This window comes from Calypte anna, chromosome 15 (genome assembly GCF_003957555.1).
Source record: "Calypte anna isolate BGI_N300 chromosome 15, bCalAnn1_v1.p, whole genome shotgun sequence".
NCBI lineage: Eukaryota > Metazoa > Chordata > Aves > Apodiformes > Trochilidae > Calypte > Calypte anna.
In genome coordinates, this window is record NC_044261.1 from 2,537,008 (window position 1) to 2,564,601 (window position 27,594).

Sequence of the window (27,594 nt, forward strand, 5' to 3'; positions counted from 1 at the left end):
TGCTGGGTTGTTCTGGCAGGAAGCTGGGACTGGGGTTACAGCTGGGTTTGCTGCTGGTTTCCAGTCCTGGGATGAGGAGAACAAGTTCCCTGTCCTGCTGTGCCCCAAGAAGCACTTGGACAGCACGTAGTCTTTGGTCTGTGCCTCTATGTTGATAAATTCCAACACATCTTTACTGAGGAGGGAATAAAATTCACATATTTGCTTTTCTCAAGCTGGAGCCTGCCCAGAGCAGGCTAGAGGAACACTTCATATCTTAAGAAGAATGTGAAAGCCTGAGCTGATTAACCCACAGCTGGGTAAGAAAAGAGACAGAGGCTAAGAAAGCCCATCACAAATCTTTATTAAGCTTGTGTGGCTAATGATCAGCATGGAAATAACACAGGGTTATGTTTTTCTTCATTAGCTTACCCACCAAACAGAGACACCAGGAATTAAGTACCATTAAAAAGTTACTTCTAAAAAGTAAAGCCATGGAGAGGTTTGCTCCCTTCTGAAAAATAACCAGTGGTGTCTCCAAGCTGCATGTTTTATTTGGAGGAGGAGATACTTTCTCTTTTTCAAGCCAGCTTTTTCACCTACAAGCCAAGAGCAAGTGCTGATGTAGCAGAGGTAAGAAGTCTGGGGTGCTGCAGCCCCTGCCTGGCTCTGGCACTTCCCTATCTTGTGGGGAGCTCAGGAGACACACACAGACTTCCTGGTGCTCACCCCTGGCTAATCAGCTGGGACAGTCTGGTCCCCTTACCTCTTTTTTTTTTTTTTTTCTTCCAGTGAAGGCAGTCCAAGGCAGTTTGTTCCAGACTAAAAGCTGTTCTTGCTGCTGTCTCCTTGCCTTCTCCCTCATAGATACTCTGCAGGGACAGTTGGATTCTTGCTCCAGGAAGCCCTTCACCCCTTCTGCTGGCATTGGGTGGTTCAGCAGCCAAGGGAAGAGGGGTGTTAAGAGTGACTCAGCCTTGGCTGGGAGCCTGTGAGCAGGAGGGTTTAAACCAAGACTGTTTCCTTTCCTCAGTGAAGCCCTGGGGGCTGGAGGTGACACTGTACATACATTCCACGTGTTAGCAGCAGGGAGTTGGATGACCCTGATGGGTATTCACAGTACGATCAGGTTGTCGGCACAGGGCGTACAATCATCACGTGTCAGGTTAACAGTTACAAGAGGCAGGAGTGGATTGAGGACCACACTACCAGGAGGTTACTATACCCCTTCTTAAAAAAATAGTTTATTCCTAAACTGAAAAAAAAAAAACCCAACAAAAAAACCCAAAAACTTAGTAATTGTTATTTGGACACCACCTGGCAGAGCCCTGTGATGCGAGAGAGCTTTCTGTACATGTACAGAGAAGGGCCAAGACAGTCCCTGTGCAATGTCAGACATTCAGAAGGAAGCAATCAGCATAAAATGGATTGCTTAAGGGCCTGTGTGCAGGTACAGTTCATGGCAGTGCTTCCTACAGGCATACTTTATACTGTTAACACTGCTTCAGGGACAGTGTCAGAACAGTTACATTCTATACTGACATAAAAGCTGAATATTCAACTGATATAACTGTTGCTTCTAAGAGGCTAGACAAGGTAAGATGCTAGTACTGTCAAGCAGAGGTGGTGTGTGACCACTGGCCAAGTGCTGGGTACAGTCATTCGAGGTGATATTCTTCAGAAGAGAGCAAGAACTGCTGTAAACAGTTTGACTCAAACAGTTTGTGGATTCATAAGGCGAGTCAGGCAGCGCTGTTACTGTACACAAGCATCGTGTCAGACTGCCCCACTGCCACGCTCAGTGTGCTATAGAAAAAAATGTTCCCCAAACACCTAAATCCTGCTGTTCAGAATGTTATTTGTTGAGAACTAAGCTGACTTGTGCCCCGGGGTTGAGCACTGCTGGAGGGATGACTGTAAAATCCTTTTTTGGTCTTGGTTTAGGATTTGAAGACGTGCACAGCCCGTACAACGTACTGGCGGCAGATGGGGCACTCGCTCATCCTCTTGCCACACTTGGTGCAGGTGACCATGTGGCCACACTCCAGCAGGACACAGTCAATGACAGCATCCATGCAGATCCGACACAGGTTGTCATCGTTGTCATTCAGCTGCATCTTCTCACCCTCTGAAAGCAAGAGAGAGGGAGGGAGGTCATGCATTCCAGCCCCGGAGAACCTGTTAAGTTCCAGTCCAGGCAACCACTGATATAGCAGAGAGATAAATCAGCATGAAGTAGTGCTGCTCCTTGTACACTTCAACCTCTAGCTAAGAATCTGTATTTCTTCAAAGAAAAACAAACTAGAAAGCCCCTGAAGTGAACATCCAATCCTTGGTGTCATTCTTTAACTTGAGACCTTTTTTAGTTGAGAACATGATGCCTGTGAAATAACCTGCTGGGTTAAAATTCAGCACGTGTTGGTTTTCCATCACTGAGCTTACCTTGTCTGGCAGGATGTTTTCCTCAGAAAATTAAACACAGTACTAAGGCAGACTAAAAAGTGGAAGGGTTAAGTTGGCCATAAAGATGGCAGAGCTAAGGAAAAAAACCTGTTCAGATGCATTGCAAATAGAAAACATACCCATTGATAACCAAACATTCCCTCAGACCATTTTTGGAAAAAATAATTAAAAAAAATCATAATTTAAAAGCATGATTTCAGACTGGGTTTCAGTTCTCATTTACGACCAAACCAAGTCTTACTTAAACCAAACTTTGACTAAAAGTCCCCTTGCAATCCTTCTCCACCCCTGTTAGCTGATTATTTCACCCAATTAATAGAGTGGCTGCAGTGGAAATCGGCACAATCTGGCCCTGCAGGGCTACAAAGTTTTCCAGCCACCACAGTCCCCTGTTCTTTACAGCCTGACTCCTGGGTGCAGCCATGATGAGCCAGGCAGGACTTTTCCAAGCTGGTAATGACATAAAAAAAGTTGTTCCTCAGCTGGTACTTTGTGCACAGGAACCAACCAGTGAAAAGCTCCAGAAGAATACCAGTCACTGGGCTGCAAGCCACAGAACCACCCCATTGTGGAAAGATGGACTGAGACCCAACCACTTGGGCTTTTGCCACTCTAACTTAATTCTGCACCACAGCAAAAGACCTGAATTGCTCTGATCTGTTGACAGCTACTGAGCTGCTCTCTGACTGATGCCTTGTGAAACCTAATAAAGGACACACAAGTGCCAAGTTTCACGTTTGCTGAGGAACCGGTTCTCAGTTGTGCAATTTTACCTTCACTGTGAAAGCTGAGCTCCCAAAGCTTTGGAAAAAAGTCTCAGAAAACCCAGCACAATCCTAGAAAGCTGCATTTGCTCACTAGAACAATGTTCAGCTACTCTAGATGCACCTTAAAACCCACTTCCCAGCTGCCTCAGCTGAGCAGGCCGAATGAGATACCAAGTCCTGTTGTCAGAACCACATGGAAACCAGAAAACAAGTATTTTCAAGAAAGTGACAGTTAAGTAGAAACCTACGTGTCTTGTGGTTTTCTTCACTCTCCCTGTACAGTCTGCTCACTTTTTCCACAAGTTCCCATTTTTCACAGCATCCGGAGTAGTTGACAAAGTTACAGGCAAGTATTTCCTTCAGCTGCCGAACGCTCAATCCTTCAATGTCTTCCAGACTTGAGATATCAGACAAAGATGCCCTCGCTCGTTTTCTGGACAATCCAGGGGTCTGAAACACATCAATGCTCTGTTTTAAACTGTCCTGCTAAGCTCAGAGCACCAGATGTGGTGCTACATTAAGCTTGGCTGAAGCTTTATTATTTCACAACAAGCACATACAGGTATTCACTGCTAGACACTCCTAGTTCTGAAAGAACTAGAGTGGGATCATGAATGCTGATGGAGATCTAAACACTTCAGGGTGTCACATGCCAAAAAATTAATTCTTTGGACAGTTCATCTCTCACCTGCTCTTCTGCACTTTCTTCTTCTTCGTTATTTATAGAAGATGTTTCCGTTTGTCCCTGTGTACAAAATGAAACTCATCAGGAACAAAATACATTATCCCTTCATATATTTTCCTCTGTACTGAACTGCTCACAGGCAACAATGACACACTGAAGTTTCAGTTGCTTCCAGTCATCAAATTAAGTCACCTCTAAACCCTAGTTTAAACACCTAGTAAACCCTAGTTACTCTAAACTAGTAATCTTACCTGGTCACCTTTCTGTTTCCAGGTGACAGATACAAAAGGCATTTTTTCCTGCTGCCCTGAACTGCACCAATTGATACTTAAAATACTTTAAAAACAATGATACACCATAAACCACATGTTAATTATTGTACCCGTAAGGCTGTTCCACTTCCTGTGCTTCCCCTTCTGTTTGCAAGTTCTCCTTGGGACGACACCGAAACGGACATGGAAAAGGGATGAGTAAAAAACCCCGAAGTCTGTGAGCGTGAGGAATGCAAGCTGCCAGCGTCCATCCCCTCCTCTGCCCCCAATCCGTGGTGGCACAGCACAAGATCCACCAGATCTTCCTTCTCTCTGCAGGTATCTGTTGGTATGTTTCTGAGAATCAGGTACTGACGCAGATCCTTGACTTTCAGTCTCATTAACTGAGGCCGCTGGAAGGCTGTTTCCTGCAGCAAGTGACAAGTGGAACATCTTCGGAGGTTCTCTTGGGAGACTGAGCAAACTGAGCAAAAATCCTTCTTGCAGTCACAACACACATGCTGAGGAGAAAATGAAAAGTATTCATGTAGTGAAATGAGACAACCAGGTGCCACTAATTGTACCTTTTATTGGCCCCTGGTCCTGCTCATGCGCAGTTGGGGCCCACCCTAATCAGGCACAGGTGGGCTTAACACAAGCTCATGCCCACTACCTGGCAATTAGTGGCACCTGGCTGCCTCATTTCACTACACATTCAGCTGCATGTCACAGAAAACAAATCCAGACCCTGCTCTTTCCTTCTCCAAGCTATGTGATTTACTATTGATCTTTCCACCACTGATTTGGGCATTGTTTTTAGGGTTTCAGTCTAGAAAACTGCCCCATCAGACAGTTGTGCAGGTGTTCCAAGGGAGTCCATCACTTTTGCCAGATCATTTGAGGTTTCAATGAAAAAACATTGTGAATAAACAAATGAATAAAGCATTTGAGTTGTGGTATAGGCAATAGATAGAATTCAAAGTCAGATAAATGTATGGTATGTTAAAATACTCTTGAAGATACTAAATATCACTCCCTCTCTTCACGTGTGTAAAAACTGATATAATCCCCAAACTTTAAACATTTTTCTTCCTCCATTGATTCAAATAATTCAAAGTAGGCCTTAAATGTGATGAATCACATGGTGGGTAAGCACTCCCCAGTACCCAGGCATCACTTCTGAAGAGAGCTTTGTTCAGTAGCCTCACTACAACACACAAAATCTCAAACAGGCAAGTCTTTCAGCAGTGATTTTAGATATTCATCTCATCTGCTGTGGACAAATCCAAACTTCTCAAGTTTTTCAGGATTTTAGTCAATTAAGATTGGCTTCAGAAAAAATCCCTACACAGCAAAGTTTTTGCCACACAAACAACAGGACACATAGGAAGGGGAAAACTGAACACACAAACTGAGAAGAGAGGCTTCAAGTTTAGCCAAATGAGTTGCAGAGAATTAGGTCACTGAGTGGACAATGTCATGATGCTGGACAGTCATGATACACAGAAATAATACAAACTATCTCAATTTTATTTATCTGCATTAACCCCCCAACCTGCCTCCAAATGAAGAGGTTGTTGGAGTGCAATGGTGTTTAAGACAACTACTCTTGGTTAGGAAACAAAATTACATGAGTATTTCACAGAAGCTGTGAAAATACATTGTGAGGTTTGAGCCTTTCCATCATCTGGTTTCTTCATTCCAGTACCCAGCCACTCCTGTTTGGTATCATCTTCAAAACCAGATTTGTTTTAATATTCACAATTCTGAAGCTAAAAGACTTATCTGACAAACTAGAATCTGCTAATTTTTAGGTCAGACCGATTCCAATGTGTCACTGATTAATGAACATCAGACCTCTTAACTTCTAATCCTGCCTGACATTAATTTCCTGTGACCTCAGAATTTACTCCCTTCCCTGGCTCTCTGCCTGGAGTTTCCTTATCTACAGGAAATACACACTCATCTCCCAGCGTGCCTACAGATTAGTTTGTATGAGTAGAAACATTATTAATACAGAATACTCACTTTTTTCCTAAAAACCGAAAAGGAAAGTCCACAGGCTTTGCAAACGATGTTAGTGCCCGCTGCGGTTGGAGACTGATAGGCGGAGAAGTCTGTGTTTGGTGCGAATCGGAAGGGGCCAGCACCTCCCCCAAAGCCAGCCTGCTGACCACGGACGGCCCCGGTGCCCATGACTTCATTCAGCAACCCACAGCAGGAAGCCCACATGGAAGTAGCTCCCGCCTGAAAACATTCACAAAGCAAACCAAGGAAATGAGTTACTGAAAGCCCCGGTCTTCACTCCATCTGTCATCATCCCCAAAGCACGTGAGTGCTCAGAGCACCAGGAATTCAGCATTCCAGTGGCTGTCACTGCCCAACCATCTCCAAACCGGAGTAGGGAAGATTTGCTTCCCAGAGGCTCATTTTCACAACTCCTTTTCTGACAGAGTTCCCCACAAAAAGGGTCAGGAATTGGAGGAGGTAAAGCAGCAGCAGAGCAAAGAAGAGTCTAACAGGCAGTCCTTATGAGGGGCAAAACCTGAAATGATGAGAGGCACTAAGACAAAAAGTGGTCACAGTTAGTGCAGACCTGTCCCCAGCAGGATCTTCTCCAGAACTAAGCCAGCTCTTATATGCCTCACAATAAAAATCTCTTAAAAAAACTGCTTCTGGGTCTTCAAATTAACTTATCTTTGTTAGAAACCACTTATGGTCCAGTCTCTCCAAGAGGGAAATGTTTTTCTTGACCCCTCTGAAATTGCTCTTCTGTTATCTTACCAAAAGGTCTGACAAAAAATAACTCTAAATGAACTTATCCTGTACTGATTGCATTTCAACTTTGAGTCATTCAATCAGATTTCAAAACACAACAAAAAAATTTGTAAATGCATAAATAAATTGCTGCTTTTTGTCCCTGAAAGCCTTTGGCACTAGATTCCCTATCAAAAGTGCAAATTCTACTTAAGGTCGGAATTTGGACTCCAAGTTGTTCAGGTCACATGTTTAATAACTGTCATGTGGCTCACTGAAACCTACTTTAAAAAAAAAAAAAAAAAAAAAAAAGAAGCAAAGAAAATTGCATCAGGTTCTTTCTGGAAGGAAGCTGAGTGGTATGACTTCCTTAAAACATAACTTTTTTTTTCATACTTTTTTCTGGTTAGAACTGGTCTGGTTTTCATTCCAGCACAGCTTTTTTTTGTTTCTCTTTCCCCTCCAAAGCATGAAGACATAAAATAATTGATTTTGAGACTTGTAGTTCTGACTGCAAACCCTAAACCAACCCGAACATGCATTTTAGCTCAGTAATGATGGTTCAATAATTCCTGTAGTAACTAAACTGATTTCTGTGTGAAACTGCACATCTCCCCTGAACCAAACACATTCCTGTTACATATGTGGGAACTTAGCACAATATCTGGGGCTATACCAGAGCCTCTCCTTTCAAACCACAAGGGGTAAGCAGAAAGTCTTCACTCTGCTTTAAAAAGAAGCCCTAAGAAACAATGCCAAGGGACCAAACACGTTCAACAACCTTCATGTAATTGCCCCTAAGTGTGGAAGATCAAAAGCATCCCTCCAACCTACACAAACCTGGTATTTCACTTTTACTGTTGTAAGCTGACATTCAAAGTGCTGCAATACAGCAAAATGTCAAGCAGGGTCATTTTGCTTCTCAGCTGCACAACAGGCAACACAGTGCAAAGTAACAACGAATGAAAGTGCAACAAATGAAACTCACTGCTGTAATTTCACAGGTATTTCAAGAGCAAAGTTCAGCCCAGGCATAATAAAAATCCTCCATGCTGTGGGCACTGCACACAGGGGAGAAAATCTTCCTAAGCTTCCTGCAAAGGGAGTTGCAGGGGGATGAACTCCTGCAGCCCTCCCCTGAGCCCCAGCCAAGGCACAGGCAGCATGGGGCTGCACTCCCAGAGACACCGTGGGCTTGGAGCCTGCCTGGCCTGTCACCAGGCTTCAGTGACAATCATTAAACTATCACCAAACTGTGACTGGTTTTCTGATTCTCAGTGATAAACAGATCAATAAACACATCAATATTCATTTTCCCTATAGAAAACAAGCTCTGCATAATTATCCTAGTTTATTAGGCATGATTAACTTTTCAGAAGTAAATTACACACAATGATTGAATCTAAGAGAGTTCCAAGAAGGAAAACTTGGGACTTCAGAAAAAATATTTTCTTTCTCATCTTCAGGGGAAGTTATCAGTAGCAGAAAGGTAGTTTTGTATTTGTAAGATTTAAAAACAGCCTCATACAAATAACAGGAAAATAAAGCAAGGAACCCAAAGGGTCTGACTGAGTTCAACTTGTTTCATTCTATTACTAGGTTTTTTTCAGGGGGTCACCACAGCAGCAGGACACACACAGTGAAGGGTGTAACAGAGCTGCCACCACAACCCCATAGCTTAACACCTGCTTCTCTAGATTTATTTTATTCAAGAGCCTTTAACAACTTTTCAGACCTCACCTTCAAAGCTAAATGAATTATACTTAGGGAGGTTTTGTTACCCATTTTGGATACAAGAACATTGTTACTATCAAACAAGAAATCTCTGTACACTTACTGCCAAGCATTCAGTTATTTTAAAGCAAAAAGTAAGACCATGTGGGCACCATTAATCTTCTCCTTAACCTAAGTCAGCTCTGGATTCTTTGTGCACTAAGTGTCATCAACAGATAATTGAATTACACTGTCTAGACCCTTCATATTACTCAGTAAAAGAAATCAGGCCACACTAAAAAGGACCAAGACAAGACACAAATGAGACACGGTAAAACAAAAACTCCCTCAAGAATTCATTAGAATTTTGACAATTTCTGCAAACTCTTTTCAACTACATCACTCAGTCCTGCCATATTCTCACAAGCTGCCATCATCTACCTTCCCTCTCCATGCCCTATGTGCATCCTATAGGGGCAAAATACTCCATTTGAACTTCTTTGCTCGTTTTCTGGCTTTAAGGACATCTGGCAACCTGATGAGAATTTCACTTCAGACAGACACCCACCCCACGAAGCTGGGAGGCTGCACGCTGCTCCTGTGCAAGCAGGATGTGCTTATCAAAGCAGGCAGACCAACAGCTGAGCAGCAGGAGGGATTTTCTAATTTTTTCCCCCCCAGCTGAAATTTCGCCTTTACATCCATCCTGAGGGGGTTCTTCAGGGATCGAACCCTCCTCGGAACCCACCGAGCAGGGTCACCACAACCCTCAAGCCCTGACCCGAAAGCACAACGACAACCTCAGACGCGGAGAAGCTCCTTTGGGGAGCGGGACCCCCACCCCCGGCCGTACCCCCCGTTCCCACCGTCCCGGCGGGGGCTGCCTCCCAACCACCGCCCCCCTCACAGGCCCAACCCCCCACACGCACCGCCCCGAGCCCGGCTCCGTCCCGTTCGGAGCCCTGCCAGCACTTCAGCCGCCGGCAAGGATCGGCCGCGGAGTGTGGAGACGGGCGGGGGCCGGGCCCGCCTCAGGCGGTGGCTCCAGGCCCTGCCCGGCTGCTGAGTCAGTGCAGGGCTCCGGGACTCCTCGCAACGGGATCCGGGAGTCCCTCGGTAACGGGACAGGCCCAGGGAGGGACAGCGATCGCGGCCGGGCTGTGAGGCCTGAGGCGAGGAGGGAGGAAGGGAGGGGCGGTCCGGCCCACCGGGGTCCCGGCCCCGTCACGCGCCGGTTCGCCCCCCTCCCCTCAGCGAAGGAGAAAGACGCGCTCGCAGCTGGAGGACACCCCCACCCCCCAACTCCACCCCTCTTCACCTTCATGGCCGCTTCACCACCGCCACTCGCACCGCTTCCTCCACCGCCCTCGCCTCGCCTCAACCGGGAGCCGTCGGCCGCGGCGACTCCCGGTGCCGCCACCCCCCCCTCCCCTCCCCTCTCCGGCCGAGCCCCCGCCCCGCCTCACCCCGCCCGCCGCCGCAACGGGCCGCCTCACGGAGGGCGGGCTTTCCCGCCGCGCCGCACGCCATTGGCTGATCGCTGTGACAGACAGCGGGCGGAGCCAATGGGAGCAGAGGAAACGCCTGTGTGCAGGCGGGGGCGGGAACGGAGGTTCCGCGGGCTGGGGGGGGGGGTGTTGAAAATACCCCTGAAACAGGGAAAAAAGAGGGCGCAGAGAGCTGTAAGTGCGTAAGTGATGATGTCACTGGAATAAGAGAGAAGTTTTACCTCATAGTTTCGCGTTGGGTTGGTTTGTTGCTGTGCAGTTGAGCAGGCGCGCAGCCCTTCCTGTGACCGGGGCTGGTAACGGGGTGCAGGGCTCGGGGTGCCTCAGCCCCGGGGTGGTCACAAGGAGAATGAGAATCCTGGGTCCTGTAAAGAGCCAAAGTGCTGATAATTCTACCCAGCCCTCCGGTGGAAACCTTTAAGTAACAGAAAATAAGGTTTATTATTTAAGGTTTATTATTTAAAAGGTTTATTATTTAAAAGGTTTATTATTTAAAATTCCACTTCCCGCTAGCTTCTAGGTGCTGTTATTTCCTCTATGCTATGGGTAGGATATATTAAAAAGAAATAATCATAGGTTGTAAGAAATTAAGGCTTTTAACCACTAGATGCCATTTTTAAAACAGCAACAGTGCAAACTGACTCTTGAGGAAAGCTTTACAGAAGAGCACCCAGGGCCAAGAACAAAGGAGGATATTGCCAAAAAGAGGAGCAGGCAAAAGCAGCTGAAAATAAATTTTAGCCAGAAATCAAGTTTCCCCACACAAAAGGTTGGTTCTATTTTTGGAGCAAGTCAGATGCAATAAGTGAGCCAAAAAAAAAGTAAGTATGTACATTGCCATGAGAATGGCACAGCCTTGGCAGCTTTAGCATCAGGAGCAGACACTTTGTGCAGCTGAACTTCTGGATTTGAACTGACACCTCATCTAAATTCAATAAGTAATCTCTTTTTGGAAATGCTTACATTCAAGAAGCTCATAATGTGCTATGAACATTTAGATGATTTAATAAACAAAATGTCCCCTTTTACCCCATTAATAGCTTGACATTTTAGTCAAAACAACTGAAAAAAATAATAGAAAACCCTGGGAGTACAATGTTGGAACAAGCAATGGCAAATTTCCCACATTGCTCATGCAAGAGGTTGCTCTGAGACATCTCAAGAAGTATCAGTACACTTAGTGTTTTTTTTAAACTTATGTGTCACTTAAATTCTATCAATTTAGAGGGTCATCCCTGAAGAGATAAAAATCACACAGATTTTTTTTTTTTTTTAAATATTCTTACATTAAAACATGTGAGCTCCTTGTGCTGCATAAAACCTCAGTCCCACAGATGAGCCAAACTGAGCAAAACCTACATTTTTTCCTTCAGCTCTGCTGGGGACTTGCCAGCAAGTGATCCTCCCAAACACAGATGTTTCAGGGACTAACGTGGGCCTGAGGGAGCTGAGATCTGGTGACTGTGCTGGCAGCTGCACTTGCCATTCCCACCTTCGTTTGGGCAGATCTTGATGAATCACATTCCCAACATGTGATTCCAGATCACTGGGGATGGATTAATGTCTCTAAATTGTAACCATGTCGATTGTTTTTAAACCAGGGACTCCTCTGAGGCTGAAAAGAAGCACTTGCAGAGGCTCTGTTAATAAAAGACTTGCCCTGACTGAGCCTGCAGGATTGTGCCAAAGAAGCATTAAAAGATTTAAATCTCTTAATGCTAGATGTCCCCTTTACTTCTGCCTTGAAATAAGAAATGGTGGTGGCTCACTGGAGCTGGGTAATCCCCCAAGGTTCTACACAGCACAAGGGAGTGAGGTAGAGATTTGATTCTCTCTGGGAATATTAATTAGGTTCTGATGTAACTAGTTGTAAAAAATGTACAGTAATGTTTAAAAAAAAATAAAATTAATCAAGATTTAATTGGAAATTTCAGCATTAATATTTACAGGGAGGATCTTTCTAGAATTCCTGCTGCACAGCAGTGCTCTGGGATTTCTGCCTCTCAGGTTTTCAGGTAACAGAGGCAGCACTGCAGGAGGGATCCCCACACCCACCCAGGGGACACTTCATGCTCCAGATGCTCAGGTGTGGTACTGGGGGCCTCAGCCTCTTTTAGGCACGATAAAAGATTACTTTTTACAAGACCAAAACCACCCTTGCTGCTTATTTTGGGGGCTGTTTTTATACGTCTGTGAGTTTATTTAAATACTCTGAAGCCACAGCACATACTGAGGGACTTTGGCAGCGTCTGCACGTTGGCTTCAGAGCACTGCAGGGAAATGTCAGGAGCAGATGTCTCTTATTTCCTTTTTTTTCCTCCAAGTTCCACACACATCAGCTGCAGCTCAGCCTTTATCTCATTTCCAGCCCCTCCCTGCCAAGCCATTCAGCCATTTCAGGGTTTCTGCCCCAGCCACCATTAGTTATTTTCAGGAAATGTCATTAATTGACCTTTGTAAGGTGATCACTGTGGTTATTGCACGTTTCTATTGCAGGGTTTTCTGTTCAGCTCTTGTTCAATGAGTGCTGAAGTTCACTGAGGCCTAGGAAGCCATCATTAACTGTGCCAGCAGCGAGGAACTACAACATTTAGTTTCTAAAATATAAATATTCTAGAAAATTACTCCACGCTTGATTTCCCTCCTCCTCTCACCACCCCCAGGATGAATCAGAAGGAATCATCCAAAACCCCCAGGGCCAGGCAGATGTACATTAACACTGAGTTTTGTTTTGCTCTCACTTACCAAAAATGAGAACAGTGATAATAACTGGAGTGTTTTCTCTGGGACCATAACGCCTTCATGAAGTATTTCAACGGATTACTGAGAAAATAAAAACTGATGTGTGGAACGAGCCCTATCCCAACACAACCCATGCGTCAGGAGTCCCATCAAGGGGAGTGAATTCACTTCCCAGTCCTCTCCAAGGAAACGCTCTCACCGGGGCATAACCGCTCTCCCAAGTATCCCAGAAAATCCTCTCCTGGGTTTTTCCATGGCAGAAGTTCCCAAACCCTCCCAGCCCACGGTTTGGGTGCTGTCCCCAGGGGCAGTGGAGGCCATTTCAGTGGAGCTGTGACCAGCTGCTGGGCAACAGGAGATGCCAGGCTGTGTCCGACCCACACAGCCACTGCCCGTAGCTCTTCACCGCCTGTGGAAGCTCGGAGCATCCCCCCGGTAACGCGGGGATCCCCGCCGCCCTCCCGCGTCCCCCCGCGGAACCTTCTCACCCCGGAACGTCTCCGCCGAGCGCTGCCCGCCAACCGGCCCTTCAGTGGCATCGTGCACACCCGCCTCTGATTGGCCGCGGCGGCGCTCACGTGATTGAAGCGGCGGCGGCGATTGGCCGGCGGGTCGGGGGTGTTTCCCGGGAGACGGCGCGGCGGGCGCCGCCATGGCGAGCGTACACGAGAGTCTGTACTTCAACCCGATGATGACCAACGGCGTGGTGCACGCCAACGTCTTCGGCATCAAGGACTGGGTCACCCCCTACAAAATGGCGCTGCTGGTGCTCCTCAGCGAGCTGGGCCGCACCGGCACGCAGCTGGGCCTGCTGGAGCGGCGGCGCCTCAACCGGCTGCTGCTGCCGCTGCTGCAGGTGGAGAACGGGCGTGAGCCTGGCCCTGAGGGGAGGGAGAAAGGGAGGGGGGGTGACCCCCGGGAGGCGTTTGTGTCGTGGTGTGTCGCGATATGTATGTCGCTCTCCTTCCCCAGGGTCCTGACATGCCGCTGTCACGGCTCCGCAAGGCCATCGAGGAGTGCTGCGCGCACCTGGCCAGCTCCGTGCACATCAGGTGAGCGCCGGGGCCTCCCCTCCCCGCACTTAAACCGGGAGGGCGGGCTCGGGGAGGGGGCTGGAAGGCATTGGGAGGGCCCAGGAGAGGGGGGGGAGTCACCGGCCCTGGAGGAATTTAAACGGCGCTGGGAGCTGATCCCTAAGGAGAGGGTTTAGGACTTGGCTGTGGCGTTGGTCAGAGGTTGGGCTGGATGAGCTGTGAGGTTTCCTGGAACTTAAAACATTCTCTGATCGTGGGAAGGCACAGGGCTGCCCTGCTGCAGGGGGCTGAGCAGCTGCTCCCATGGCTCAGTGCATCCCTTCCCTCCTGCAATTTGTGTGCGTGGTGTTGGGAAGGTGAGTTCTGTGGAAGATGAGGAAGCTGGGGATGTGTTCAGCATTGTCTGTCCCTGCTCTGAGATCTGTGAGGAAGTGCTCTGAAATGTGTAGATGCACAGTTTAAAAAGTCAGGAGTTTGGAGCAAAAAGTGCAGTTCTGCAGTTTTCCAAGTCCTCACAAACAAGTTCTGACAGGAACAGCAACCAGAAGCTGGGGCCATCTGTTCCAAACCTCCTGTGGTACAGAGGAGCTGTTTTCACATGAGCCAAGTCACTAAACAGCAGGAGTTAAAGCTCAGTCTATTTTGGGTGCCTAATTGCTCTGCTAGAAGAATGACAGACTTTTCTAATTGTTCTCCTTATTAAAAGAACTTTTAAAAGCCAAAGAAAAGCCTGGTTATTATTTGGCTTATTATTATTAATATCTTTTGATTTGGCTGCTGAGTAGAAAAACCTTCTGGGCCCAATAAATTCCCTGCCATTTGTTTGTGTTTGCTCTTCCATCTATACCTTAAATAGAATATTTTATCCGATGCATGATAGGAATATCTTTAAAATGTGGTTTTCTTTCCTTGTTTAGGTTAAAACTTATGGCAGAAGGAGAACTGAAAGACATGGAACAATTTTTTGATGACCTTTCCGACTCCTTTTCAGGGACAGAGCCAGAAGTCCATAAAACAAGTGTAGTAGGTAACTACTTGTTATCCATAAACCACATTTGGTGGGGTATCTGTCAGCTCAGCTCCTGGTTATTATGATTTCTTGTCTCTTCTCTGCAGCAGCAGCAGCCTCACAGGTGATTGTCATGACAGATGTTTCCCTTTGCAGGTTTATTTCTGCGCCACATGATCCTGGCATACAATAAACTTTCTTTTAGTCAGGTTTATAAACTTTACACTGCACTCCAGCAGTACTTCCAAAATGATGAGAAGAAAAATGGAATGGATGAGAGTGAAATGGAGCTGACCAACACGGAGGAACTGGAGGGGAAAATGGAGAAAGAAGAACTCGATGTACCTCTAAGGTGATACATTGATTTTAAAGTCTTTCCCACTTTTTAAAGAGAATTAATCTGATTTCAGATTAGCTCTGTGCACATCAAAGTCAACTTCAGCTCAAGGTTAAACCTTCCAAACTCCACGAATGCTCCAGACAGGTCCTGTGCATGTCCTGTCGCTAGTGACTTCAGGGTGACTTCGAGATGCAGTGTACTCGAATCCTTTAATTTTTGAGCCCCATTCCCGCCCGCTGAGCTCGGTGGCCTCTCCGTTTCCTTGGTGCCACCGTGTGGTGACGTTTGGAAGCGGCAGTGGCTCTGCTCAGCGTCTCCTAGAAGATGGCGGTGCCCCCCTCCTGCTGGCTCAGGGAGTCAGAGGCTGAAGGCCGGGATGCTGCCCACGGTTCCCTGCTGCAGAGCCCACTGCTGAGTGGCTTCTCTGGCTCTGCTGGAGTGGGATGTGGGAAAGCTGTTGGAGAGGCTGCTTCTGCTTCCAGGGAGGAAAGATTGCTTGCTAAGGAAAACTTGAACTCCATGGGTTTGGTTTCTCCTTTTGCCCAATAAAAGACTCACCTTGATTTACCTAAAACAATGAGAAGCAAAAAGTGAAGCTTTTCACCTACTAAGCATCTGCTCTCCTGTAAGGATAATCCCCAAAGCATTTTGTGTATCCATATGTTGGAAATGTATGTTCTGAACCCTCCTGATAAAAACTTGGATGTTCTGCTGCAGCATGAGTCAGTCAGTCAGTTAACAGCCTGGGCAGCCTGGCTGTGTGCTGGAGGTGTTGTCTGTCCATGGGAAACACTTCTGCCTGTTCCTGCACAACAGCTGCTTTTGGGGGTGATGATGTGGCCAGAGTGCCAGTTCATTTCCTTGTGACTGTCTTCAGGAGAAAGGAAAACCAGGAAAACCACTGGAATATGTCAACTCCAAATGTTTTACCCTGCTGGTCTTCTCTGAGTTTTGTATCTGCTTAGGGTAAGATTCATGTTGCCCAAATTCTGCAGGTTGAAGATTACAACTAAACTGTGGAATCATTTGGATTCCTAACTTGGATGTAGTAGATTTTACTCTTTATTTTCTCCTTTTAGTCTCTTTTCAAGCTTTGAGCTGTCATAGCTCATAAAGCTTTATAAAGTAGAAGTGTGGAATGTCTGATAAAATGTACTGTCTTGTCCTTCATTGCCCATGTTTCTAAATCAGAGTGCTTTTTATCAGGGAAGAAGAGATATCTTGCAGTGGACCTCTTTCCCAGAAACAAGCAGAGTATTTTCTTTCTCAGCAGGTATGTTAATTCTGAATACAGTTGGGTAAAGGATCCATAACATGGATTTCACCCTCAGTTTTGTCCATGGTGTCAAATCTGATATTTTCTTAGATCTGTTGAAGATTGGTTGCTCTCTTGCTTGTAGTTGCTCAGTGTGAGCACTTGGGGCTCAGGGTGTTTAGCTGGGCATGCACCCCAGAGGATGATTTTGTTTCTGAGGAGGTTGCTTCAGTTCTGCCTCATTATCATTTTACCCCACATCATTAAAAATGTGTATGAAATGGTGTATAAGTTCAAAGTTTCTTCTCAGATCCCCCCAGCAACTGGGCACAGGTGTTCAGCTGATCAATAACTGGCCCTGGATTGATTTGTCTGCAGTTGCCTGCAGCAGAAGGACTCAGCACACACACAGCTGCACCTCTCAGTGGCCCCAGAGGCCCCACAGGCTCTCTGTTCCACTTTCTAATTAGGGTATTATGGAGGAAATGGGATGTTTAGGTGGGTTCTGTAATGTGAAGTCTTTTTATTATTCAATATTCAGTAATGCTTATTCTAGTAACTGGATTAGTGTAATTTTTGTTAACAACCTACTTGCTGAATCAAGCTATGGATTTAATTTTTTTTTATTTTTCTGGTTTTTAGAATTTTTTTGGTGAAGAGATGGATGTATTTCCAGTGAGTGTTCCTTTGCATTAGCTCTTCAAAGAGAAACTGAAATGGAATTCTTTAAATACCTTTAAACAGTTCTTTGGATGAGCTTTTCCTTTACTTGGTCTCCCTACTCTCTGGAAAGTGAATGCTGGAATTCAGTGTAGAATAAAACTGCCACTGAAATTTCAGTGTCACAGGAGACAGAGCTGTTACAAAATCATCTTTAATGCTCTCTCCAAGTAGATAACAAACTGACAAGTGTGTATCAGAAGGCATTTGTAACCCTCCAGATTGAGTTCCTTATCTTACTTCTAGTTTTCAATCTCTATTCCAGGCTTCTTTATTAAAAAATGATGAAACAAAGGCTCTTACTCCAGCATCTTTACAAAGGGAATTGAACAACTTGTTAAAATTTAATCCAGACTTTGCTGAAGCAGTAAGTATCTTTTTCTTCATCCCAAATGGTTGTAAAGGGATTTCTTATCTCTAGGATGGGATTATTTGGGAGCAGTTTATTCTGTATTGAAGTGTAAGCAGATGATAGAATTGTGACTGCGTTGCATGTAAATGTTTAGTAATTCCAACTGAAACTCCTGAAGGTACAGAAACCTTAATTAAACCAAGTATGTCTGGCTTTATGCACAGATATAATCCTCTTAATTTTGGTGGGACTTTGAGTTCATTCTTGCTGAACTAAATCTAAAAATTATTTCCTTTATGTACATTTTCCCAAGAAATTTCCGACCTTGTCCTCCCACAGTTTAAGAAACACCAATAAGTGCAATATCTGTTGGTTTTGGTTACTGATGCTCAATTTACCTCTGGTGCTTCATAGGAATTTATACTAAAAGCAGTAGGCAACTCACCTTGAGAGCTGCTTCCAGACCTGTGCTGAGAGCATTTGCCTTGCTCCTCCACAACTTATTCCTGAGCAAGTCTCATGAGTTCTTAGTCAATTCTTCCCTGCCAATAACTCTTCTCCCAGTAACCCTGGGCTGAGGCTGACAGGATTTTCCTTGCTCTCCTTTGGAGATGTATCCTCAAAAGTGCTTCTCAGTGTCTCCCTGAGTGCAGACACAGTGGGAGTGATCTCTCCATCCAACCCCTCTTGCTTAGTGTGTAAATACAGGGATTCCACACTTGTAGAGGTCTCAGACTGGGTGGGATAATTCTGGCAGCCAGATCTTGGCTTATATGACACCACGTGGAAGATCCTGTTCTGGAAAACAGCCAGTTTTATCCAGGATTTACAGAAATTCTTCACAGGTAATACCAGTGGTGCTGCAGCTTCTCATCAACCACTTCCCTGGCCGTTCGTGTTGCGCTGCTGAGGCACTCAGGAAGAAGATGCACATTAAAACTTCATTCTAAGAAGATGCACATTAAAACTTCATTCTAATAGTTCTGCCTAGTTAAAACCTCTTTCCCTTTGATTTTTAGCATTATTTAAGCTACTTGAACAGCCTCAGAGTGCAGGATGTCTTCAGTTCAACCCACAGCCTCCTCCATTATTTCGACCGCTTGATTCTCACTGGAGCAGAAAGCAAAAGCAACGGGGATGAGGGTTATGGCCGGAGCCTCAGATACGCTGCCCTCAACCTGGCTGCTCTGCACTGTCGGTTTGGCCATTAGTAAGTTACTACATTGTATCACCCAGCTGAGATTTCCTCCTGTTGCATCTCCCCAGTGCTGATTGATAGAAGTTTTGGTCGTTCTGAAAATCTAGGTGTTCTGGAAAAGGGACTTTCTCTACTTTGATAATAATTGGGGTTTGGGTTTTTCGTGGAATCTGGATTTGTTTTGGTGAGTTTTTATTTTGTTTCCATAATAACTGAGCAGGGCAAGAGGAGAGGAGTGCCTGTGTTGGGTTGCAACTGTTTCCCTGGTATTTAAGTTCTTGGTTGCTACATTTCCATGACCTCAGTGGACGTGATTACCTATTTTCAGCAATATTCTCAAGAAAGAGGGCTTGTTTTTCTCTTAACATTCAAATCAGCATTGAGCTGATGAAATGGAAAAAGAATTAATAATAAAAAAAAGCAGCCAGCTGAGCTCTTTTTAATTTTAAAATGCCATAGGGGTGGGTGTTACTTTATTGACAGAGCTGCCTTACCCATCTCCATATGTGGTTTCCATTTATTGACTGCTGCCTGGCTGCATCATGTGAAAGGACTGGAGATGGGAAGGACATCTGCAGCATGGGGACTGACAGCTTTTTCTACACAGGCAGATACTTCATCTTGCCAGATCTTCTGACAGCCCACTGAGGGGGTTACACAGTGGCTTGCAGATGCCCTCTTGCTTATTGCCCTCAGGACTAGAATATATTGAAGTGCTAGGAGGAAAGTAGAGGCTTTCTCAGCAGTCTATCAAACCAGAATTATCTCCTGAGTGCAATATGCATAACTGAGATCAATATTCCTCTCTATCCTACTGCTGTCTTTTGAGCACTGTGGGAATGCTGATGTGTTCTCCCTTTTTTTGCTGATAGCCAACAGGCTGAACTTGCTCTCCAGGAAGCCATCCGAATTGCACAGGAGTCTAATGACCACGTTTGCTTGCAGCACTGCCTGGTAAGAGCTGAGCTGAAATGGAGGCTCACTTACCTTTGTCTGTCTTACCTTTTCTCAGGGAGCTGTTGCAGAACTGCTTTTACAGCAGTATCTCAGATGCTTCAGAATTTAAAACACAACTGTCCAGCAGTGGGGTGATGTTGCTCCTGGCAGATGAGTCTCCCAGAGCCCCCAACTGTAGGAAGATCTTGGGATGGTTTTGTTACAACTCAGAACCTCAGAGTACAAAGATCTCCCCTCCCAAGTTTAGTCTTGTGTGTTTTAAAGATACAAAGTGTGTCTTAAACTTCCTCTATATTGTCTGTAAGGTTTTTAAAGAGTAAACAGCATTCTTTAGAGCAAACAAAAAGGAAGAGGGGAAGACTTAGGTTCCTCTGTGTTTTCTTCTGTAATTAACATTAATTGTAATGAATTGGCACCGATGGTATCACACTCCTGAGCTACTGCTTGCCACAGGTCACTGGGTAACAGGTTTTGTGTGCACTGCTCTGAACCTCCAGTGCTGCCTGCTGCCACACCAGTGTCCCAGCCCAGCTGCACTTGTGGTACCTCCTGCTGTGCAGCATTTGAGAGAAGTTTCCTTCATGTCACATTAATTCTTAGGACTGGTTTGTGTTTCCAGTGAGTTTTTTGTGCACTCTGTGTGATCAAAGAAGTTAGGAGTGCTGCAGCCATTAACTATTTGCAATGATATTTTCATTTTTCCCCTTGCTAGAGCTGGTTGTACATCTTGGAGCAGAAGATATTTGACAGCTGTGTTCTGCTGGAGCACTCTGTGAACAAATCTTTACATTTTGGGTTGCCGGTGAGTCCCACACCCTCACCCTTAACTTTGTGCTAGGACAAACACATGGCAAGAGGAGTGGGCACAACGGGGTTCAAAATAAGCAATTTCATTTAAACAAATGTATTTTAACACTCCAGAATCTCCCTACTTCTAATATTTTTACTCTTTGTGTTAACAAACCAGAGTTAATTGGTTTAATGCCAGTGTCTTAGTGCAAGGCTTACTGGTTTTCCTCCTTGCTTGTTTGTTTTTCAGGCAGAGGAACTCCCTGTGGTTACTACCCTGGCCCCATGCACCATTTTGGCCTGAGGCCCACAGTGCAATCTGCTGGTGCTCAAGGGAGGTTCTCATGCCTCCACTTTCCCTGAAGTTCAGTGCTGATTGCTCTGGCAGGACTTTGAACACATGTTTACTTGTTCTGCTCTGTCCCAGCTGTGAAATCTTGCAAGGCAGCCCACCCCTTAGATACTTTTGTGCCCCGAATCTGTTGGCTGTTAGTGTTTAGTTCTGTCTTCTTTTTGCAATCTCTTTGTTAAGAGAACTGTTCTAAAAGAAGCTAAATTGCTGATTTTGGGAGATGAGAGCAGACATGGCCACTTGGTGGGGAAGGGGAGGGCAGGCTCTGTGTTTCCACATATTTTTTCAGTAGAGAAATCGAGGTACAAGTCCTGTGTGGAAGAGCAGAAATTACCTTTCACATCTAACAAAATGGGATTCACATATGTGTGGGTGTGCATAAGTGGGTATTTTAAGAAATGCCTGGAGCTGTGTTCCTTTGTCTGCGCTGAGTAACATCACACCTTATTCCTTTGGGGTTCTTTTCTTCATTTAGAACTCTTGCAATTTGCAAATGTAGTGTACTCTATTGTCTTTCAATGCTGATTGTTTTTTCCCTTTTCCTTCCCAGTATCTTGCTTCCCTGGGCATACAGTCCTTGGTTCAGCAAAGAGCTTTTGCAGGAAAGGCTGCCAACAAACTAATGGATGCTTTAAAAGATTCTGATCTGTTGCACTGGAAACACAGCTTGTCAGAGCTTATTGATATCAGTCTAGCACAGAAAACTGCCATTTGGAGGCTGTATGGCCGCAGGTATCTTGTTTCTTTTGAACTCTGGGGTTAGCTCAGGGTACTTGTTAGCACATCATGCATTTGGGGTGATTTATATAGGTGTAACAAGTGACTGTCCCTCCAGTGCACTGAAACAAAGCAATCAGACTGTGATTTGGTACAGGCAGAGTGCAGTAATTTCCATCCTCTTGTGCTCCTTTCAAACTCACACTGGAGAAGAGATTCACTTTCCATTTAGTAGCAGCAGATGGTTCATAAATTGTTCCTGTGCTCCCATTTTCAGCATCTCTGTGGTTAGACTGTTGCAGCTTCCAGTATGTATTGCTTGATCTGCCTGCATAGTCCAGAGTTCCTGGACTCAGAGCAGGTTCCTGGACACAGAGCAGGTTTTGTTTCATTTTTTATACAAGTTTTCATTTCAAAAAATGTTGTCATAACAAGATCAGAAATTAAAAATGGTGGTTGGCTGTTGCTTGAAAGCTTAAAGATGTTTCTCTTGCACAAGCACCATGGCACTTCAACAAGCCCAAACATTGCTGAGCATGAACAGTCTGGAGGCCGTGAACGTGGGTGTTCAGCAGAACAACACTGAGTCCTTTGCTGTAGTGTTGTGTCACCTGGCTGAGCTACATGCAGAGCAGGTGAGGGGTTGGTTTTTTTTGTAGCTGGTTGCACAAAATGTCATTTGGGCGAGAGGACGTGTGGGTGTTACTGACAGAAAATGGGAGGCTTGACTTGTGCTTTGTTCTGCCTTTAATGTCTGCACTGGGGGCAAAGAAAATAGAGGGGTTTTGCTTAGCAAGTTCTTTCCATGAAGGTTGTGTTGAAATAAAGGGGAGTGGTGCTTTCCCCAGTGCATGTTCATCAAGTGCTGTTTCTGTGTTTCAGGGGTACTTTGCAGCTGCTTCTGAGATACTGAAGCATCTTAAGGAAAGATTTCCTCCCAATAGTCAGCACGCACAGGTAGAATATTTATAATGTAGCCTGTAAATCATATAACTGTTATTCACTAGGATTTGAATTCCATTGCATCTAAATTCTTCCCTCTTTATGCCTTCTGCTACACAATTGCTAATTCACTTGGCTCATGACCTCACTTAGTGGCAAAGACTTTTCTACAAGAGCATGAAAAAGGTGCCTCTGTTTTCAGTCTTTTGAGACATCTCACTGTAGCCTCCTAAGAAAAACCTGTTTAAATAGGAATGTCATTGGCAGAGGAATATACATCTTATTAATGAGCACATGTAGGAATTAAATGCTCTGCACTGGTTTGGAGCTTCAACCTTCTGTTTCATTAGTGCTGCTTGTTTTGATATATTACAGACCAGAAATAACTGAGAGAATGAGCAGGTTTTTGTGTGACTGTAGGATAGTGTTTACATTGGAGTGTTCAAGTTTCCATTAAATAAAGTTTGGGCCTTTTCTTTTCACTACAGAATAAGCCTGTTTCCAAGCATTAGTAAGGATTTAAAAGAGCTTTTTAACTTAAAATGCAGTCAAATAGGTGATCTTTAGAAATATTAATCCAGAATAGATTAGTTAGAATATTTCCAGATCCAGTCAGAACATTTCCATTGAGGGCATTAATGTAGTGAATCCAGAAACTGGGCAGTGGGGTTAGTTGTGTCTTGACATGAAATATCCACATGAAAAAAGTAAATTCTAATTTGGAGTTAGAAAATAAGGTGGCACAACTTCTAAAACTTGTTCCTGGTTGTTCTTTGTTTAGCTCTGGATGCTGTTTGATCAGAAAATACAGTTTGAAAGAGCCATGAATGATGGCAGATATCATACAGCAGATTCTCTTGTAGCAGGAATTACAGCACTGAACAGCATTGAAGGTGTGTACAGGTAAGAAACCAGGAATCTGCACACACTCCAGGTGTGTCCCCTGAAGGTAATGAAAAACTTGACAAAATGGTTGCTGGCAGTCACATGTGCTTACATGTTCCTTCCTTTCCAAAACTAATTACAGTCATGTTATCTCACCTTGTAGTGCTTATTCCATTAAGAATATGTCCTGCAGTAGCAATTTCTGGTTGTCTCTCTGGCCATTTTAAGAACTGGAATAGCACTGCTGAAGTTGGTGTTATTCTAGAGCTGTAGGTGGATTGTGAGAACACAAAACACTTCTTCAGAATCTGCTGGGGTACCTATACTTGAACCTAAGCACAAAGCAGAATTTTATGTCAAATAGCTTGGGATCTCTGCCCTTCTCTGAGCTCATCTGTGTCCCCGTTTCTAGAAATGGGACAATAGGATTTTTCTTTCACCTTGATGTGTTCTTGTTTCTAAGTGAGAATGACATGTCAGAAATAGGGTTAGAACTTGTTATTTGGTGAGTATGAAAACCAAGTTAGTGATAAAAGCAATTTCTTGTTGATTTTTCAATGAGGCAAAACACCCAAAACCAGCCAGTGCTTGTAAGCTGGAAGATCAGTGTTCAAGCTGTGGGACCTGATGCTTGTCCTTCAACTGGACTGTTTGTGATTTCTCTGATCTTTATGTGTTCTACTCAGTGTCTATGTTCAGGGTGTTCATACACATCCCCTGCTGCTGTGGATTTGGGTTTCATTTCCCTGTTCTTGCTCTTTTCCTGTCACTCTGTCCCCTTGTTAGCTCAAGCAGATTTTAGCTGCTTTACCCCCCTCCCTGTTTTTCTCACAGATAATTGCTTGTGCTTCTTAGCTTGCATGTCTTCCCACTTTTGCTGCCTTTTAGGCCTTTGGTTTTGGCAGTCCCTTTTTTCTGTCTAAAGCTGTTTTATGAATTTGATCCTTTCTACCTGTGAGTTGCCCAGCTGGAGTCTGAGATGTCTGTTTTTCTCCCTGCTGGTGTGCACATCCAGTGTGCACTCTGTCAGAATGTCCACAGTGACAACTAACAGAGGTCACAATATACAGACTTATTTTACTGTGTTCTGAAGAGCAGAATTATATCTAAAATCAAAAATCAGATCAGTGATGTTTTCTTTCTACCACGGCAGAAAAGCCATTGTATTGAAAGCCCAAAATCAAATGTCAGAGGCACACAAACTTTTGCAGAAATTGTTGGTCCACTGCCAGAAAATCAAGAACACAGAGATGGTGATCAGGTAAGAATGTTTCATTTTCAGAGTATTAAAACCACTTTGCAGTGATTAGAATCAGCCATTTCAATTGTCTGTGTGCAGACAATTCACTAGGACTCAGATTATCTCTTTTGATTTGGAGATTAGAAAATAATTTTGTTTTATCAATCATGGTATGGAGGAATCCTCAGAGTATTGTAGTTTTTAATGTGGAAACTAAAAGGTATTAAACTTATTTTAGATTTATGTGAAGGCTTATGGGAAAAGGAAATGCTGCATCCAAAATAAGTAGGAAATAGAAATTTTGGTGTGTAACTTTACATTGTGCTGACCTTCAGAGTAGTGACAGTGTTATTTAATCTTCCATATATCAGTGGCATCTCCTCTTAGGGGTGTGATTAAAGTTTATGCAGTAATGAAATTCATAGTAAAAGCAGTGCCATCATGGATGGGATAATTATTTGGGAAACAAGTGGACATCTTTCATCAAAAGAAAACGTTTGTCATTTTTCTCCCTGTTTTGCTCAGTGTGCTGCTGTCAATAGCAGAGCTCTACTGGAGAGCTTCCTGTCACACCATAGCATTGCCTGTCCTGCTCCAGGCTCTTGCCCTCTCTCGAGAATACAGTCTCCAGTACTTGGCTTCTGAAACTGTGCTGAATTTGGCTTTCTCCCAGGTATGTCTGATCTGTGTTTTCACAGGGCTGTAAGGGCAACATTTATTCTGGGGATCCGGATGCTGGTTGTACTCCTATGAGATTTAAGAGCACAAAATTGTTGGAATTAAGATTGGTGATTCTGAAGAAGTATATTCTAAATGTAAATTCTTCTGAGGAAATCAATAGAAGTTGAGTTTCCTATCCATCACTATCATACGTAGTTACTTTATATATATATATATATATATATATATATACATGCAAGCATAACTTGGCCCAGCCTTCATTTATCCATTTTTTTTTCTGCTAGTATTTTGGCTTCCTAGTAGCACAGTTAGTGTTAGAATCACAAGTAATGCCTATAATGGAGTTAAGTTATTTGGTTTATTCTATGCTGGCAAGAGATGTGGTTGTCAGCACTGTCTGGTGGAGGAGCCATGCCTACTTGTTCCAGAAGCAGCTCATTTCTACTAATAAGTTTTGTTTCTAAAGAAGATTATGGGGAAAACCCTACAGCCTTGTAGTGTATTGCATTATTAGAAATAGATGTGGTTTGTGTTGGTCTTCTCAGAAGAAGCTGCTCTGACTAGTGGATTCCAGGATTAGACCAGCAAGTATTTCTCTTTCAGCTGATCCTTGGCATTCCTGAGCAAGCCCTGAATATTCTGCACATGGCAATAGAACCTGTCTTGGCCCATGGAGCTGTCCTGGACAAAGGCTGTGCCATGTTCTTGGTGGCCAAATGTCAGGTGGCTTCTGCAGCTTCCTACACTCCACAAAAGAAGATTGAAGGTAAGATGAAGGGGAGTGTTCCTCACTGAAACTCTTCTCAGAAGTTAAGAGGTGCAAGCCAGTGTATATACTGGAGTCCTGCTGCACTGTTAAAAAGGTTTAAATTGATACTGCAGAGTGTTACCCAGTTACCAGTTAGCAAAATCCATTTGGAATTATTCAACACATGCAGTGTTTAAAATGGACTTCTGTTTATCTGCATACTTGCACAACTGTATTTTGCAGCACTGGCTGAATAACAGAAACCAGCTCAAAGACCATGTTGCTAAGACACAAATTGTTTTGAAAAACTGAGGAATTTATAACTGGGCTCCTTAAGATTGAGCTGTATTGCTTGGAGTTGTTGTTGTGATATTATTTTAAGTATGACTGACCCCTTTCTTCCCCCAGCTTTGGAATCTGCTATCCTGAATCTAAATGAAGCCAAGACTTACTTTGCCAAAGTGGACTGCAAGGAGCAGCTCAGAGATGTTCTCTACTTCCAAGCCCGACTCTTCCACACCCTAGGCAAGACCCAGGAAAGGAACAAATGTGCCATGTTGTTCCGTCAGCTGCATCAGGAGCTGCCAGCACATGGTGTCCCTTTAATCAATTCCTTCAAGTAATGCATTTAAAGATGAGATTTGTTTGTTTTCCTGTTGTTACTTTATTTTTTTTCATGTCTTTTTATTATATTCAGTCATCCGTGTTTCAAACTGCCAATAAATCATGGTCTTCTATTGAAAAAAACTTGCATTTCCTTTGTAATGACTTAAGGGAAAACACAGGTTTCCACTCATCCCACTTTTATTTTGTACTTGAAATTAAGAATTGAATGGGGACAAAAAAGAAAGGAGTCTCTTGACTGCATTATAAACACACTGAGGGGAGCAGCACAGTCACGATGAAATAATATCTGTTCTTAGTAGTGACATTTTCAGAATCAATGCTGGCTTTATGAACACCAGGGTATAAAAAATAGTGGAAAATGCAGGCAAAGCTCCTTTGTGCTTGTTTTAAGTGGCACGGAATGGGAAGTCATTTAAAAGATGTCCTTGCCTTTAACCTGTCTACACTCACTGTTTACTCTGGAGAAACAGATGGTGCTGGCAGAAGGGAAAAAGAAGGATTCAGTTGGAGAGGTCTAATGGTGCAAAGTCCCCACATTGCTACCTGTGTCCTTGAGCAGCAAAGAGAAGAGTGCTGAACAAAAGCCCCAGCTCAGCTGGAATGTTCCTGTTGCAGTTGTCCCCCTGTAGGTGCTTTGTGTGAGTTACCTGCTCTGGTTTCACAGGTGAATTAACAAACTCGTGGGATTCACTGATGTTGACTTCCAGCAATGACATCCTCATTTTGGCAGAAATGTTCACCTGGGATTTAGGGTGGGATTTCAAGGCAGTTGGGGTTGCACTTTTGTGAGGGTCAAACTTTTGTGGGTGAACCTTGTAGGTGAGGGTGCCAGACCTTTCACTGTGTGACTATGAACTTCATTAGTGTGTAAACACTTGGAGAT

General features: G+C 44.3%; 2 protein-coding genes across 6 annotated transcripts; one reads left to right on the top strand and one right to left on the bottom strand.

Annotated features, from left to right (window-relative positions):
- Positions 1-326: 326 nt before the first annotated feature.
- RNF34 (ring finger protein 34) lies at positions 327-13,393 on the bottom strand. 5 transcript variants are annotated; one of them, XM_030460718.1, is made up of 7 exons: positions 13,354-13,393; positions 10,345-10,538; positions 6,174-6,392; positions 4,277-4,666; positions 3,898-3,954; positions 3,458-3,659; positions 327-2,107 (listed from the first exon to the last, which is right to left on the bottom strand). In XM_030460718.1, exons 3-7 carry the CDS (start codon positions 6,375-6,377, stop codon positions 1,920-1,922), a joined length of 1,041 nt encoding a protein of 346 aa, XP_030316578.1. In that variant the 5' UTR covers positions 6,378-6,392; positions 10,345-10,538; positions 13,354-13,393; the 3' UTR covers positions 327-1,919. The 5 variants fall into 5 exon arrangements, with proteins under 5 accessions (XP_030316578.1, XP_030316580.1, XP_030316579.1 ...); XM_030460720.1 differs by having other exon boundaries at positions 10,345-10,488; positions 13,354-13,379; XM_030460719.1 differs by lacking the exon at positions 13,354-13,393 and adding an exon at positions 12,869-12,887.
- A 58-nt stretch (positions 13,394-13,451) lies between these two features.
- Positions 13,452-26,826, top strand: ANAPC5 (anaphase promoting complex subunit 5). Its single transcript, XM_030460421.1, has 17 exons — positions 13,452-13,721; positions 13,838-13,917; positions 14,817-14,926; positions 15,065-15,260; positions 16,455-16,521; positions 17,489-17,590; positions 18,595-18,785; positions 19,646-19,727; positions 20,443-20,532; positions 21,422-21,603; positions 22,088-22,223; positions 22,471-22,545; positions 23,312-23,433; positions 24,569-24,676; positions 25,181-25,328; positions 25,940-26,102; positions 26,493-26,826. The coding sequence occupies exons 1-17, from the start codon at positions 13,518-13,520 to the stop codon at positions 26,705-26,707; spliced, it is 2,271 nt and encodes a 756-aa protein (XP_030316281.1). The 5' UTR covers positions 13,452-13,517; the 3' UTR covers positions 26,708-26,826.
- Positions 26,827-27,594: the final 768 nt, after the last annotated feature.

What these genes read in the sequence shown, in the direction of transcription:
- ANAPC5 (XM_030460421.1), top strand. Translation starts at nt 13,518, where the DNA reads ATGGCGAGCGTACACGAGAGTCTGTACTTCAACCCGATGATGACCAAC. An exon ending in GAACTCGATGTACCTCTAAG is followed by an intron (nt 15,261 to 16,454) that starts GTGATACATTGA and finishes GCTTTTTATCAG; the next exon opens with GGAAGAAGAGATATCTTGCA. An exon ending in AGTATTTTCTTTCTCAGCAG is followed by an intron (nt 16,522 to 17,488) that starts GTATGTTAATTC and finishes TCTCTATTCCAG; the next exon opens with GCTTCTTTATTAAAAAATGA.
- RNF34 (XM_030460717.1), bottom strand. An exon ending in TTTCGGTTTTTAGGAAAAAA is followed by an intron (nt 4,667 to 6,173) that starts GTGAGTATTCTG and finishes TTTTCTCCTCAG; the next exon opens with CATGTGTGTTGTGACTGCAA. An exon ending in TGAAGAAAACCACAAGACAC is followed by an intron (nt 2,108 to 3,457) that starts GTAGGTTTCTAC and finishes TCTTGCTTTCAG; the next exon opens with AGGGTGAGAAGATGCAGCTG.